General features: G+C 41.3%; 2 gene segments (V, D, J or C); both read right to left on the bottom strand.

Annotated features, from left to right (window-relative positions):
- Positions 1-9,927: 9,927 nt before the first annotated feature.
- LOC133121393 (immunoglobulin heavy variable 3-30-3-like) lies at positions 9,928-10,608 on the bottom strand. The segment is given in 3 exon segments: positions 9,928-9,938; positions 10,116-10,415; positions 10,509-10,608. Coding segments are annotated over 3 exon segments (357 nt in total).
- Positions 10,609-12,748: 2,140 nt separating this feature from the next.
- LOC133121392 (Ig heavy chain V region 914-like) lies at positions 12,749-14,422 on the bottom strand. The segment is given in 3 exon segments: positions 12,749-12,756; positions 13,896-14,195; positions 14,288-14,422. Coding segments are annotated over 3 exon segments (354 nt in total).
- Between the last annotated feature and the right edge of the window lie 1,604 nt (positions 14,423-16,026).

Genomic DNA, 16,026 nt, shown 5'->3' with positions numbered 1-16,026 from the left:
GTCTGCAGGCTTCTCCCTTGTAATGACACTGTGCTGCTGGAGGTGTCTCTGGAGATGGTGAACTTTTTAGTGAATCTTTATAACCAGTGCTTCCATCCGTGCCTATATACCCAATCCACTCCAGAGCTTTCCCTGCAGGCTGGCGGATCCAGGCTATACCATAGCTGCTATCAGTGAGGGAATACCCAGAGACTTTACAGGAGATGGTCAGAGAGTGTCCTGGAGTTACAACCATAGAGCCTGGCTGTGTGAGTTCAACACAGTGACCATCTGTGGAGACAGAAATAAAAATGACATGTGTGTCTCATCTCATTAAGCAATATAATCATATAAATAAACAGATAACCATACAAAATGCTTAAATTAACTAAATATTGAAAGTAAAAAAAAGGAAAATGTTTCCAAATAATTATATAAAATAATAATGCAAATATAGCATTCTCACAAGATAAAGTTCCCAGCAACACTGCTAATGCTACAATAGCTCCCATTGTCACACACAGGTCTCACTCTGTCTTACAAGTGATGCTCCTGTGTTGGGAGGATAATTCTCAGGGGCTTTTATAGGAAATACTGTGGGCTGAATTTGTTTAAATCTCGAGGGGTTGGAGGAAGGAGAAAAACAAGAGAAATTCAGAGGGTCAGATTATCCATTATAAGGAGCACTGCTGCCCCCTCCTGGAGGAGAATTAAAACAGCAGACTGCTTCCACCAGCATTTCTCTAAAATTTGGATCAGCAATTATCATGGGTTAAATTCAGAATGAGTGTTCACATAGTTAGGATCTTAATATTTGCTAAATGAGATGCATTATTTCTACAGTGCTGTCTAGTCTTTTTTCAATATATTATCCTGACTAAATATACCTACTGAAAAAAGTTTTTATTCAATAATTTATGTATTTTTGTGCTTCCCTGGGGTGTGATACCATGTTTGTCTCAGTATATTGTTTATAAATATTCAATATATGATTCAAGAACAGGCAGGTTTGTATCTTGACCTTCTATTTGTGTACAGTGATGATCTGTTGATTTACATCCAGAAATTCTACTGAGGAGATCTTTTTTACATCAGTGGCAATAACTAATGACGTGCCACTAAAATGTAGTAGTGAGGTGTAACTCAAGAGAATTTGAATGGTGACCAAGAATTTCCTGCCATCTAATAGCACAAATGATGAGACATGAAGAAAATAACAAAACACTTCAGTGATATTTATAACAGAAACTTCATACAGCAGAGTTCATTCCAGGACTCTCTGCTGTAGCTCTGTGTGATAAAGGGGAAGAGGTTTTTGTGTGGCTCTCCCCTCACTCTCTCTCCCTGTGGGTCTTTGGCACAGTAATACACAGCAGTGTCTTCAGCTGTCAGGCTGTTCATCTGTAAATACAGCTGGTTCTTGCCGTTGTCTCTGGTGATGGTGAATCTTCCCTGAACAGACTGGGAATAGTAGATGCTACCACTGTTATAGCTAATATAGGCAACCCACTCCAATCCCTTCCCAGGAGCCTGTCTGATCCAGTGCATAGCATAGTCACTGAATGTGAACCCAGAGGCTTGACAGGTCAGTCTGTGGGATTCTCCAGGCTTTTTAACTGTTGGTTCAGACTCAGTCAGTGTCTGACATTTAAGACCTGTAAAATGAAGAAATACTTAGTACTCAAAATCTACAACCTCACACAATAACATTTCAGTAAAATGAAATGAATGGCAGATTAAAACGTACTTGTAAAGAACACTGTAATCAGAAGCAGGCTGGTTATAACAGTCATGATGAAAGTCTTTGAATGCAGTCTGTGATGATAGTCCTACAGTCAGTCTCCAACAACAGTCCCTCCTCCCTCAGTGCAGAGAGGTAAATGTAGAAGGAAGAGCTCAGAGTTTGCATCAACTCCTCCTCACTGGGTGGGCAGATCTCACACTGTTTAAATAGAGCAGTCAGAGCTGTAGACGGGGCTCAGATCATATAGCAGTTATGAGTATTATCCATCATTACAGCCGTGTGTCTCTTCCATGGCTGATGACTGCATTATTATTCATAGTGAATCCAGGGAGTTTCCTGGCAGGTGAGGGTGGGAGAGTGGAGCCAGGAGCTCCCCAGTACTCAGTACATCACAAGTCACTCTAATGAGAGTGTCCAACACAGACAGCATAGGACCACTCAGTACAGAAATCACCCTCATATCCAGTGGTAAACACTGGACCCTGCATGTATAACACTTACAAACAGAAACATTTTTCCACCAACATTATTGTGGAACCTGTAAGTTATATGTTTTTGATTAAAATTTCAGATGGATTAATACTTATTCTATGATGCTATGACTAAGTCACAGAATGATATGATCTGTTGCAGTAATGCAGTAATAACGTTCAAGGGATTCCAAGTGTAATCTTCTTATTAATCAAAATGCATTTAATAGATTTATTTTCCTCAAGTGTATGATGATTGTGGTAAAGACATGGTTGTTGGGATGGGGCATCTTTTTATTGTACTTATTAAGTATACCGCATCATGGTATTATGGTGTGTGTTTTACTGCAGAACTCATCAGGGAGGGTTTTTGTACAGCCCTGCTGTAGCTTTGCTGCACTGTGTGTATCGGGCACAGTAATACACAGCTGTGTCTCCAGTCTGCAGGCTGCTCCCTTGTAAAGACACTGTGCTGCTGGAGGTGTCTCTGGAGATGGTGAACTTGTTTTTTAGAGAATCTTTATAAGCAGTGTCTCCATCAGCATCTATATACCCAATCCACTCCAGAGCTTTCCCTGCAGGCTGTCGGATCCAGGCTGTATCATAGCTGCTATCAGTCAGGGAATACCCAGAGACTTTACAGGAGATGGTCAGAGAGTGTCCTGGAGTTACAACCATAGAGCCTGGCTGTGTGAGTTCAACACAGTGACCATCTGCGGAGAGAGAAATTTGAGTATATCAATAAGTAATATAATTATTGATATAAACCACAAATACAACTAACATGCTCATTTATTTGTATTTAAAGATTTGGAAAATATTACTGAAACTTTTTTATTGAAAAACATATTAGCAAATAATATAGCATCCTCACAAGACAAAGTTCCCAGCAACACTGCTAATGCTACAATAGCTCCCATTGTCACACACAGATCTCCCTCTGTCTTACAGGTGATGCTCCTGTGTTGGGAGGAGAATTCTCAGGGGCTTTTATAGGAAATACTGTGGGCTGAATTTGTTTAAATCTCTGGGGGTTGGAGGAAGGAGAAAAACAAGATAAATTCAGAGGGTCAGAATATCCATTATAAGGAGCACTGCTGCCCCCTCCTGGAGGAGAATTAAAACAGCACACTGCTTCCACCAGCATGACTCTGGAATTTACATCAGTAACAAGTAATATTCGATTCATTGTATTGTTTTCGAATTAAAGCTCATGTAATTATGATTCATATTCCTTCACACTGGAATGCATTCCATTTAGGTCACAAAAAAAAGAAGTTAAGAAGAGTCCTTCCATATTTATCCTGTTTGCCAAATCCTATCTTATCCTGGCAAAAAAGGAAAAACAGAGTACATTTTTTGCAATGGTTTGGGTTTCCATGAAAAATAATCAGGTGACCTCAATAAGTAAATATTTGAGTTTATTATATGTTTATTTTCAAATGAGTTTATATTTTACTTTTCTCATTACTTTTTTCATGAAATTATTTGGAAATAAATCTCAAAAATGTGCGCATGAACCCATAACAATATGGATCACAATTTATATGATGTATAATGAGATATGGTCTTTCTGAATCATTAACAATTCCATTGGGTACCACATGTTTACTATTGAGAGAATAATTGAATCTGTTTTGAAGAGCTAACAGTTCACACAAACACACACACACACACACACACACACACTCACTCCACACACACACACACACACACACTCACTCTGCAAACACATAGACACGTTACTGCTGCTGTCTCATTCAGTTTTTATTTATTAATTTATCTTTTATTTACACTGTCTTCTACATGATCATTATGCACTTTATGACCTGCGGTACTAGTTACATTAAAGTACCTGCTCTTTGCACAATACTGTGCGTGTAACTTATATAGGCCTATATATATATATATACATGTCTTTAAAAATAAAAAAACTTTTCAATCTTTAATTCTTGCTCGTGGAAGGAGGATAAGCAAAGTAAGAATTTCATTGTATGGTGGAGCTCCTTTAACCCGGAATTAAACTCACTCCAGGTGCCGCTTGTGGAGGGACCACGCCCACCAAGCATCCTGTTGGAAGGCATAAGGGGAAAATGTTAAAATGCAAATGACAAATTATAAGTATCAACAGTTGCGATGCCACTATTTTTAATCAATATTACCATCGACGGGTGTTACATGTAATAACAGAACTGGAATGAAGGTATTTCCTGTTTTTCAGAAACAGAGACTCTTGGGCCATGTCATATATAGAGCCACCGCAGGTGCAGCGAGTCACAAATTAGCCACAGGATAGTGTACGAACTGCATGGGGAGAGAGATAAAGAGCTCCGTATACAGAAACAGTGGCTGCACTGTTCATAACATTTAGTCCTATTTACAGTGGTGCCAATTTCTGTGTCAGGTTCTGTGTTTTTCATTGTCTCCTTTTTGTTTAAGTGGTTAGAGTTTCTGTGTTATGTTACCCTCTGTGCTCACTATGGTCTGTGTTAATTAGTTCATTCCCTGTCATTTGTTTCACCTGTCTCACCTGATTGTTTCCACACCTGACTGTAATTTTTGAATTTGGTTTCTCCTTTTGTTTGCACTGCCCATCTGTTAGCAACCCTTTGCTTGTCACATCGGCCACATATTGGATTATCCCTGCTGAACCTGTTTGCTTGTGTACCGACCCTTTACCTGGACTCTCATTTTCAGACTGCCTGACCTCTGTCACTACTGTTTGCTGGATATTGTCCCATGCCTGGCTGTTCTGTTTTGAAGTCAATAAAGACTTTAACGTTAACTTGCGTGGTCTCACTCTTGGGTTCAGTGTTCTGATTCCTGACATTCTGATTACAGTTATGACCGGGTTAAAGCACAGCAGCTCAATATAAAGACTATATCCATTTACATTACATTTTACATTTTTGTCATTTGGCAGAAGCTTTTAATCCAAAGCGACTTACAAGTGCATAGGTTCTACCACAAGTCAAAGCATCACATCCAGAACTAGGAAAATACACATGGAATGCTGTTCTAAACATATAGTCGTCACCATAAGTGCAATTTTATTTTTATTTTTTATTTTTTTGGGGGGGGGTTAGACAAGGATAGGGGTACCAGAAAGGGGGGGGGCGGGGGAAATCAGGAAGGAGGACTAAGGTACAGTTTGAAAAGGTGTGTTTTGAGTCTGCGTCAAAATAGGGGGAGGGATTCTGTTGTCCTGACAGTGGTAGGCAAGTCATTCCACAACTAAGGAACCAGAACGGAAAACAGGCGTGAACGTGCAGCTCGACCACCAGGTGCACGTAGAGAGGGAACCATAAGGCGACCAGAGCTGGCAGACCGGAATGGTCTAGCTGGGGAGTAGGGAGTGATCAGGGATTGTATGTAAGGTGGGGCAGTCCCCTTAGCAGCCTGACATGCCAACACTAGGGCCTTGAATCGGATGCGTGCGGCAATAGGAAGCCAGTGGAGGCCAATGAGAAGCGGGGTGACATGAGCCGACCTGGGCTGACTGGTGATCAGGCGGGCTGCAGCATTCTGGACCAGCTGGAGGGGCTTGATGGCGCACGCTGGGAGACCGGCTAGGAGGGAATTGCAGTAATCCAGGCGGGAAATGACGAGCGCCTGGACTAGGAGCTGGGTGGCTTTCTCCGTCAGGAGATGACGGATGCGGCGTATATTATACAGAAAGAACCTGCAGGTTCTGGCAGTGGAGGATACTTGTGGAGCCAGGGTGAGGCAGTTATCAAGAGTCACCCCAATATTTTTTGCTGTACGGGAGGAGGAAACTACAAAGTCCTCAACAGTCAGTGAGAGGTCGATTGATGGAGAGGATTTAGCTCAGTTTTGGCAAGGTTGAGCTTCAGGTGGTGGGAAGTCATCCACGCAGTGATAAGCAGGCAGAGATCTGTGTGGTGACTTGGGTGTCGGGGGGGAAGGAAATGAAGAGTTGGGTGTCATCAGCGTAAGAATGATAAGAAAAGCCATGGGAAGAGATAACAGAACCAAGAGACATGGGGTATAGCGAGAAGAGGAGAGGCCCAAGAACTGAGCCCTGCGGGACTCCAGTTTGTAGGGGGTGAGGGTCAGAGACTGAGCCCCTCCAAGTCACCTGGTAGGAGCGACCAGACAGGTAGGAGGAAAACCAAGCGAGTGCCGACCCTGTGACACCGATCCCAGACAGCGATGAGAGCAGAATCTCATGGTTGACTGTACTGAAGGCGGCCGACAGGTCGAGGAAGATGAGGACGAAGGAGAGGGATTTGGCTTTAGCAGAGTGGAGTGCCTCAGTGACCGCGAGCAGGGCAGTCTCAGTGGAGTGGCCACTCTTGAAGCCAGACTGGTTGGGGTCATGGAGATTGTTCTGTAGAAGATAAGTGGACAGTTGGGAGCAGACCGCCGGTTCCAGAGTTTTAGCGAGAAAGGGAAGAAGAGAGACAGGCCGGTAGTTGCTCAGAGCAGAGGGGTCAAGAGTAAGTTTTTTGAGAAGGAGAGTGACTCTGGCCCTCTTCAGGGAAGAGGGCATGGTGCCGGAAGAGAGGGAGGTGTTGATTAGAGAGGAGAGAAAAGGGAGAATGTCATTGGATATAGATTGTAGGAGGGGAGAAGGGATGGGGTCAAGAGGACAGGTGGTTGGGCGGTGGGATGTAAGGAGTTTCAATGTGTCGGCGTCAGAGAGGGGAGAAAAGGAGGCTAGGGAGTTTGGGAAGGTAGGAGGGTCAGCAGGGGGAGAGGGTTGTGAGAAGGAATTGCGAATGGCATCAACCTTCTTTTCAAAGAAGGAGACAAAGTCAGCAGGTGTGAGTAATGAGGGGGGTGGGGGGGAGGGGGGCCAGAAGAGAGGAGAAGGTTGAAAACAGTTTGCGGGGATTAGAGGTGGCTGCAAACTTCCCACAATTCTACAGGACACACCCTTTGCACAGAGGTCATGGGGTCCCCTGTGTGGGACAAAGACAGGCTGCTGGCTCATGTGTCTGAAGCAGAATTCCAGCGCTGCTGTAACATCCCTCATGTGCTTCCAGGAGACCTTCCCTGAGGTGGGGGATAGCCGGTGTTTTCTCGATGTTTTCTTTTGCCGGTAGTGATGGCGAGACGATGCTTTTTGAGGCCTCAAGTGCACACTAGTGACACCTGCTGGTAAAATAATGTACAGCTGCTTAATAATTACGTGCCACTTCCAATAGCACAGATGCGTTTTTTTGGCAGAAAAATCTTGCAAACTCACCGGCTGTTTCACTGAAGTGAAAAATATAATTTGTTACTGTATTTTCTATTGTATATTTTTTTTTAAGTGAGCAAAACAAAGAGGAAAAGGAAACAAGTAGGTTTTGAACACCAATCTTCTGCATGAAAGACAATTGCACTAATCACAACACTAAATGAGCTGGGGGTAAGGGCTGCCTTTTCGGTATACGAGACTACACTCCCTTTTCCCCCCTGACTGATTAGCAAGCACGCCGGAGCGGACCGAAACAGCTGGTGTACGAGTGGTGTTGCCCATAAGGATTCTCATGGGATCGCTTCATGATTCATGATAATTATCATTAGGCTACGTTTGCTGATGTAATTATTCCCTACTAATTTATTTCATAATGTCCGAAGTGAAAAAATAGGTCAATAATACAATTTGCCAATGTTCGTGCCTGTTGACAACACAATGCGGGAAATTGAAATAAAGAGGGACAATTTGTCTGGGTTAGACTGGGCAGTAAAAGTGCTTATGTAACTGGGGACACTCTCGGCACTTAACGACCACCACGACAACCCGCAAGGGATTTGCTTCCTTATATCGACAACCCGAAACTCAAACCCTTCACTTGTTTGTCACCGGTCATGTGATTTTCTGATTCAAGCTTCGAAGCAGAGTGTACGTACTCGACACATGCCTCGGTATAATTGGCAACATCACTAGTTATTATAACGAGCTGTTTATTTCCGGTTTAAATGTTTCACATACTTTGTGTTCACAGTTGTGGCATTCGCTAGTAGAACTAGCCAACAATAACCATGTCATATTAATGTCATATTAATGGATACTTTATGTTGCTATGACTGATTCAGAATAATATGATCTCTTCAGTTCTGAAATGCAGTAATACAGTTCAAAGGATTCAAAGCATATCTTCTTATTCATCTAAATTAAGTTAGTAGATTTAAAGAAATGTATCATGAATGTTGTAAAGATGTGGTAGTTTGGATGGGGCATTATTTTGTGAATTATTCTGTGTGCACATGATGGTTGTGTTTTACTGCAGAACTCATCAGTGTGGGTTTTTGTACAGCCCTGCTGTAGCTTTGCTGCACTGTGCGTCTCGAGCACAGTAATACAAAGCTGTGTCTCCAGTCTGCAGGCTGCTCCCTTTCAAAAACAATGTATTACTGGAGGTGTCTCTGGAGATGGTGAACTTGTTCTTCAATGAATCTTTATAACCAGTGCCTCCACCAGGGCAAATGGACCCAATCCACTCCAGAGCTTTCCCTGCAGGTTGCCGGATCCAGTTTGTACAGTAGGTGCTTGTCACTGAATACCCAGAGACTTTACAGGAGATGGTTAAAGGCTGTCCTGTTGTTACAATCATAGAGCCGGGCTGTGTGAGTTCAACACAGTGACCATCTGTAGAGAAATAAGAAACGGGTGTGTGTAAATCAGTAAGCAATACAGTTATTCAAATAAACAGCAGAACACTCAAACATTTCATTTTAAATTATTGGAATAAAGCTTTGGAAAATATTTCAGAATAATTTAAATGTGAAATAAAAATCTTTATACAGCATGGTCACTTACAAGAGAAAATTCCCAGCAACACTGCGAATGCTACAATAGCTCCCATTGTCACCCACAGATCTCCCTCTCTGTCTTACAGGTGATGCTCCTGTGTTGGGAGGAGAATTCTCAGGGGCTTTTATAGGAAATACTGTGGGCTGAATTTGTTTAAATTTCTGGGGGTTGGAGGAAGGAGAAAAACAAGACAAATTCAGAGGGTCAGAATATCTATTATGAGGAGCACTGCTGCCCCCTCCTGGAGGAGAATTAAAAGAGCAGATCAGCAAGCTGCTCAAGTTTAATTCATGAACTACAGATTTACCAAGATCTTTGTTTCTGGGATTTTTGTGTCCAATGTTAATGTACTTATTTACAGTCCTCCCTTACACCAAAGAGTATAGATTACTCCACATTTCTCTGAAATCTACATACCAATAAAGTATTCCAAAAACAATTTTCCCCTTATTTTCATTACATTATCCTGGAAATAAATGTAATGCTGAAAAACAAATGTAAACAAAAGCAGATTTTTGTGTATGCTTATGTTTCTGAAAATATGACAGATGATTTTTGTATAAAATGTGTTGAATTTATATTTAGCAGATATGACAAAGTTAAACTTTTTTCAGTGTAAGAGTGGTAATGTGCACATTTACATTTACAGAACAAGTCCTCTTTCCCCTCAGTGACAGTAATAAGAAGAATTGTGCCATTAAGCCAATACAGTTCAAACAAAGCAGCCTGTGTATTTATATTTTACAGTAAATAAACATATAGTTAAGAGATAGTTGACCATTGTGGAAACATTATGCAAGGTTTACAGGAGTTTTAAATATGCTTGTGAGGTTGGGGTAATTTTGAAACACATTTCTCTGGCGTGTCCTCATGATCACAATCCATACCGAATACTGTAGAGACACAACTGCATTATTGTCTGCAGTTTAGAAGGTGACTCCAAAAGGTATATAAAAGATGTTCAAGAATTAACCAGCACCTATTAGCATGAATTAAAGTAAAAGAACAAAACACATCAGTGATTTTAAAAACAGAAACCATAAGCTTCACTTCATACAGCAGAGTTAATTCCAGGGCTCTCTGCTGTAGCTCTGTGCGATAAAGGGGAAGAGGTTTTTGTGCAGCTCTCCCCTCACTCTCTCTCACTGTGGGCGTCTGGCACAGTAATACACAGCAGTGTCTTCAGCTGTCAGGCTGCTCATGTGTAAATACAGCTGGTTCTTGCTGTTGTCTCTGCTATTTGTGAATCTTCCTTGAACAGACTTAGAGTAGTATTTCCTATCACTGTCATATTCAATGATTGAGATCCACTCCAGCCCCTTCCCAGGAGCCTGTCTGATCCAGCCCATCCAGTAGCTGCTGAATGTGAACCCAGAGGCTGTACAGGTCAGTTTGTGAGATTGTCCAGGCTTTTTAACTGCTGGTTCAGACTCAGTCAGTGTCTGACCTTCAACACCTGTGAAATGAAGAGAGACACAGTCTTCACAATCCACAACCTCACAAAATAACATTTCAGTAAAAATTAAATTACTGGGAAATTAAAACATACTTGTAAAGAAGACTGTAATCAGAAGCAGGCTGGTTATAACAGTCATGGTGAAAGTCTTTGAATGCAGTCTGTGATGATAGTGCTACAGTCAGTCTCCAACAACAGTCCCTCCTCCCTCAGTGCAGAGAGGTAAATGTAGAAGGAAGAGCTCACAGTTTGCATCAACTCCTCCTCACTGGGTGGGCAGATCTCACACTGTTTAAATAGAGCAGTCAGAGCTGTAGACGGGGCTCAGATCATATAGCAGTTATGAGTATTATCCATCATTATGATGACTGCATTATTATTGCTAGTGAATCCAGGGAGTTTCCTGGCAGGTGAGGGTGGGAGAGTGGAGCCAGGGGCTCCCCAGTACAAGTCACTCTAATGAGAGTGTCCAACACAGACAGCATAGGACCACACTGGTAAACACTGGACCCTGCATGTTTAACATTTTCAAACAGAAACATTCTTCCACCAACATTATTGTGGAACCTGTAAGTAATATGTTTAGGTCAGTTCTAAAATGTTCATCTGGTCAGTTCTACAATGCAATAATAAAGTTATCTATTATTGTATATTACTCTGCATAACAGCATCTACAAAGTGATTGCAATGTCATTTCAAGTGTTCAGTTTGTGTCATAATTACTGCTCATCTGCCAGCATAGTCATTGTGTTCAGAAGCTTCAAAGCATCTTTGGATTAATCAAAATATATTTAATATATATTTTTTCTCAGATTTATGATGAATGTTGTGAAGACGTGGTAGTTGGGATGGGGCAGTATTTTTAAATTTACTTATTAAAGATTCCGCATCATGGTATTATGGTGTGTGTTTTACTGCAGAACTCATCAGGGTGGGTTTTTGTACAGCCCTGCTGTAGCTTTGCTGCACTGTGACTCTCGTGCACAGTAATACACAGCTGGGTCTCCAGTCTGCAGGCTGCTCCCTTGTAATGACACTGTGCTGCTGGATGTGTCTCTGGAGATGGTGAACTTGCTCTTTAATGATTCTTTATAGCCGGTGCTTCCTTCATAACAAATGTATCCAATCCACTCCAGAGCTTTCCCTGCAGGCTGTCGGATCCAGTGTGTACAGTAGCTGCTATCAGTCAGGGAATACCCAGAGACTTTACAGGAGATGGTCAGAGAGTGTCCTGGAGTTACAACCATAGAGCCTGGCTGTGTGAGTTCAACACAGTGACCATCTGTGTTAAAGATGAAAAGGATAATTATTAGAAATGTGTTGATCAATGTATTAAGTATCGTACTTATCAAAAGGTACTTGCTGCAATATTTAAAGAAATGTTTAAGGAAAAAAGACAAATTATTTTATGAAAACTATAAATATTCTTCAAAATATAAATACTAAAATATATTGCCAAAGAACCAAATTAGTACAATTACATGATAATGTTCCCAGCAACACTGCTAATGCTACAATAGCTCCCATTGTCACACACAGATCTCCCTCTCTGTCTTGCAGGTGATGATCCTGTGTTGGGAGGAGAATTCTCAGGGGCTTTTATAGGAAATACTGTTGGCTGAATTTGTTTAAATTTCTAGGGGTTGGAGGAAGGAGAAAAACAAGATGAAATCAGAGGGTCATAATATCCATTATAAGGAGCACTGCTGCCCCCTCCTGGAGGAGAATTCACACCGGAGACTGATTCTACTCTGGAATTGATGTCACTCACAAAGCTAAAGGTTTCAATTCAGAATGAATGCTCTCATAGTTATGATTTTGATATGCATGCTTTGTGATGTATTAAATCAACATTGCACAACAAACTACACAAAAGTGCATTTGAGTGCTCTTTTACTTCTTGGATTTGGCAGTCTTATTATCCTCATTACGTCCAGGCAAAAGAAAAGGGAGGTGATATACAGGGCAGTCTGTAGGTCTTTGGACAGTGGTAGAATGTATGTTCTTTTACTCTGTACTCCAGCACATTGAATTGGAAATTAAGCAATGACTATGTTAAAGTGCAGACTGTCTCCTTTAATCTGAGGGCATTTACAGCCACATCAGGTGATCAGAGCAGGAATTGCATCCCTTCATTTTAGGGGACCAAAAATAATTGGACAGTTGGCCCCTCAGCTTTTTCTGATTACTCAGGTAATTCAACTGAGTACAGGTAAAAGAAAGCTTTTAGTATATGGTATTGATTTGAGGCATTTAATTGTCTTTGGAGTCTGCTTTGTCAATGCTTGTCAACATGAGGGCCAGAGTTGTGCCAATAACAGTCAAAGAAGCCATTATGAGTCTGAGAAATTAGAAAAAAGAAATCGTCAGAGACATGGAGACAGAAATAAAAAGATGTTTGAGAGTGTATCAATAAGTAATATAATTACTAAATGAAACAGCACACAGTATTAAACTGCTAGTGTAACATTTCTGAAAGTAACTTTATCACAGAATAATCTTAAATTGAAAGTAAAAGTATATGAAAACATCATGGTCACTTACAAGATAAAGTAACACACACACACACACACACACGTACACACACACACACACACACACACATTACTGCTGCTGTCTCATTCAGTTTTTTATTTATTTATTTATATTTTATTTCCACTGTCTTCTACATGATGCATCGTGCACTTTACAACCTTTTTTTAAAAATACTTTTACATTTTTAATTCTTGCTCATGGAAGGAGGATAAGCAAAGTAAGAATTTCATTGTTTGGTGTCACCGTTATGTTTTACTGTGCATATGACAATAAAACTCTTTAATCTTGTATTAGTCAAAGTTACTAATGTAGAAATGTAGAAACAATTATTGTAGAATATTGTAGAGACAGAGCAGCATTTCAGACTGCTGGTTAGCAGGTGACTTGAAAAGGCATATAAAAGATGTCCAAGAATGATCAGGCATCTATTAGCATGAATTAGACCAAAAGAACAGAACACTTCAGTGATATTTATAACAGAAACCCTGAGTTTCACTTCATACAGCAGAGTTCATTCCAGGGCTCTCTGCTGTAGAGAGGTTTTTTCTAGAGGTTTTTAAATCCCTTTTGGAAACCCACCTGTTCTCCCTGGCCTTCCCCCCCCACGTAGCCATTCTTTACTACTTTGTCCTCGTTCGGTCCCTGGCTTCTGTTGTTTTACTGTTTTTAATTGCTTTTAGCCCTTTTATTTTCTCTCCTTTTTTAATTATTATCATTTATTGTTTTATATTGTATTCTATTTGGTACTGTTCCACTTTAATCTGCATTTATGCTCCTTATTTTTATTTTCCTCAATCTGTAAAGCGCTTTGGTTTCAGCTGTTGCTGCATGTAAATGTGCTATACAAATAAAGTTGACTTGACTTGACTTGACTGTAGCTCTGTGTGATAAAGGGGAAGAGGTTTTTGTGCGGCTCTCCCCTCACTCTCTCTCATTGTGGGTCTCTGGCACAGTAATACACAGCAGTGTCTTCAGCTGTCAGACTGTTCATCTGTAAATACAGCTTGTTGTTGGAGTCGTCTCTGGAGATGGTGAATCTTCCCTGAACAGACGGGGAATAGTAGGTGGATGTACTCCCCGTGTGAACAAAGGCAACCCACTCCAGTGCCTTCCCAGGAGCCTGTCTGACCCAGTTCATCGTAAAGCTGCTGAATGTGAACCCAGAGGCTGTGCAGGTCAGTTTGTGGGATTCTCCAGGCTTTTTAACTGTTGGTTCAGACTCAGTCAGTGTTTGACAGGTAACACCTGTGAAATGAAGAGATACATAGATATGACAATTTACAACCTCACAAATACAATTTTACTGAAAATGAAATTAATTGCAGATTAAAACATACTTGTAAAGACCACTGTAATGAGAAGCAGGCTGGTTATAACAACCATGGTGAAAGTCTTTGACTGCAGTCTGTGATGATAGTCCAACAGTCAATCTCCAACAACAGTCCCTCCTCCCTCAGTGCAAAGAATTAAATGTAGAAGGAAGAGCTCAGAGTTTGCATCAACTCCTCCTCACTGGGTGGGCAGATCTCTCACTGTTTATAAAGATCTTCACATTCAAGTCTAGATTACCCAAACAGGTGTAGAACTGCCTCAAACTGGACCTTCATCCCTCCTCTATCTTTTCAGACAGCTGTTTAATGACAGTACACTCAAAGGTGTGCTTGTAGGAGAAGTGTGCCTGCCCACTTAAAATCACACTTTAAAAAAAAAAAAACATTTTCTCCCAATTTCCTGGCCAATTTTTTCCTGTTTTTTCTTCAATCCCCCCCATGTACTGCTGAGGACTCGCCACTACAACCCTGCCCCCTGGTGGCTGGAAAGTGAGCAACGGCCTCCACCCTCAGAGCAGCAGCCCAGTAACCTGTAACATTAGAAATATTTCAAATAATGAATATAAATATGATATAAATTTTGTACATTATAAGGATCAACAGTTGCGATGCCACTATTTTTTAATAAATATTACATGTTACATGTAATAACAGAACTGGAAGGTATTTCCTGTTTTTCAGAAACAGAGACTTGGGCCACGTCATATATAGAGCCACTGCAGGTGCAGCGAGTCACAAATTAGCCGCAGGATAGTGTACAAACTGCATGGGGAGAGAGATAAAGAGCTCCGTATACAGAAACAGTGGCTGCACTGTTCATAAACATTTTGTCCTATTTACAGAAAATCGGATTCATTTATTGTGCTTTGCTTGTTGTGTTGCCAATTTCTGTGTCAGGTTCTGTGTTTTTCATTGTCATGTTTTTGTTTAAGTGGTTAGTGTTTCTGTGTTATGTTACCCTCTGTGCTCACCATGGTCTGTGTTAATTCATTCATTCCCAAATACTCACACGTCACCCCCCTGCTCACTTCCCTCTACTGGCTGCCTGTCATGGTTCGCATCAAATTCAAAACATTGGTGCTAGCCTTCCAAGCAGTTAAGGGGTCTTCCCCAGCTTACCTACAAAAAATCATCAGACCCTACACCCCAGCCAGACCTCTTCGTTCAGCCTCCACAGGCCGCTTGGCACCTCCCCCTCTCCGAACCTCCACCTCACGCTCACAACTACTGTCTGTTCTGGCTCCACGGTGGTGGAACGAACTCCCCGTTGAGGTCAGAACTGTACAATCTCTCCCCACCTTCAAGCGCAAACTGAAGATGCACCTCTTCAAGCAGCACCTCTCCCCATCCCTCGCTACCTCCCTGTGATCCTTAATTGTTGTCTTTGTGATTTACGTCGTGTTTCGGTATTTTCAGTTGGCTAGGTAAGCAGTATTTGGATAGTTAAGTTTGGTCACTTTTGCTCTGTTTGTTTGTTTGTTTGTTCAAAAAAAAAAGTTTGGTCACTTTTGCTTTGTTGTTTGTTTATTTGTTGAAAAAAAAAAAAAGACAAAAAAAAATAGGCCCTGGTCCTTATCTTTGTTGTACGGGTAGCAATTGAAATTGTACTTCCCTCTAGGGTCTTTCAGCGCACTTAGCCCTGGTTATGGGTATGCACTTTGTTGTACGTCACTCTGGATAAGAGCGTCTGCCAAATGCCAATAATGTAATGTAATGTAATTCCCTGTCATTCGTTTCACCTGTCT

Source organism: Conger conger, chromosome 2 (genome assembly GCF_963514075.1).
Source record: "Conger conger chromosome 2, fConCon1.1, whole genome shotgun sequence".
Classification (NCBI taxonomy): domain Eukaryota; kingdom Metazoa; phylum Chordata; class Actinopteri; order Anguilliformes; family Congridae; genus Conger; species Conger conger.
This window is presented reverse-complemented; position numbering and strand designations above follow the sequence as displayed.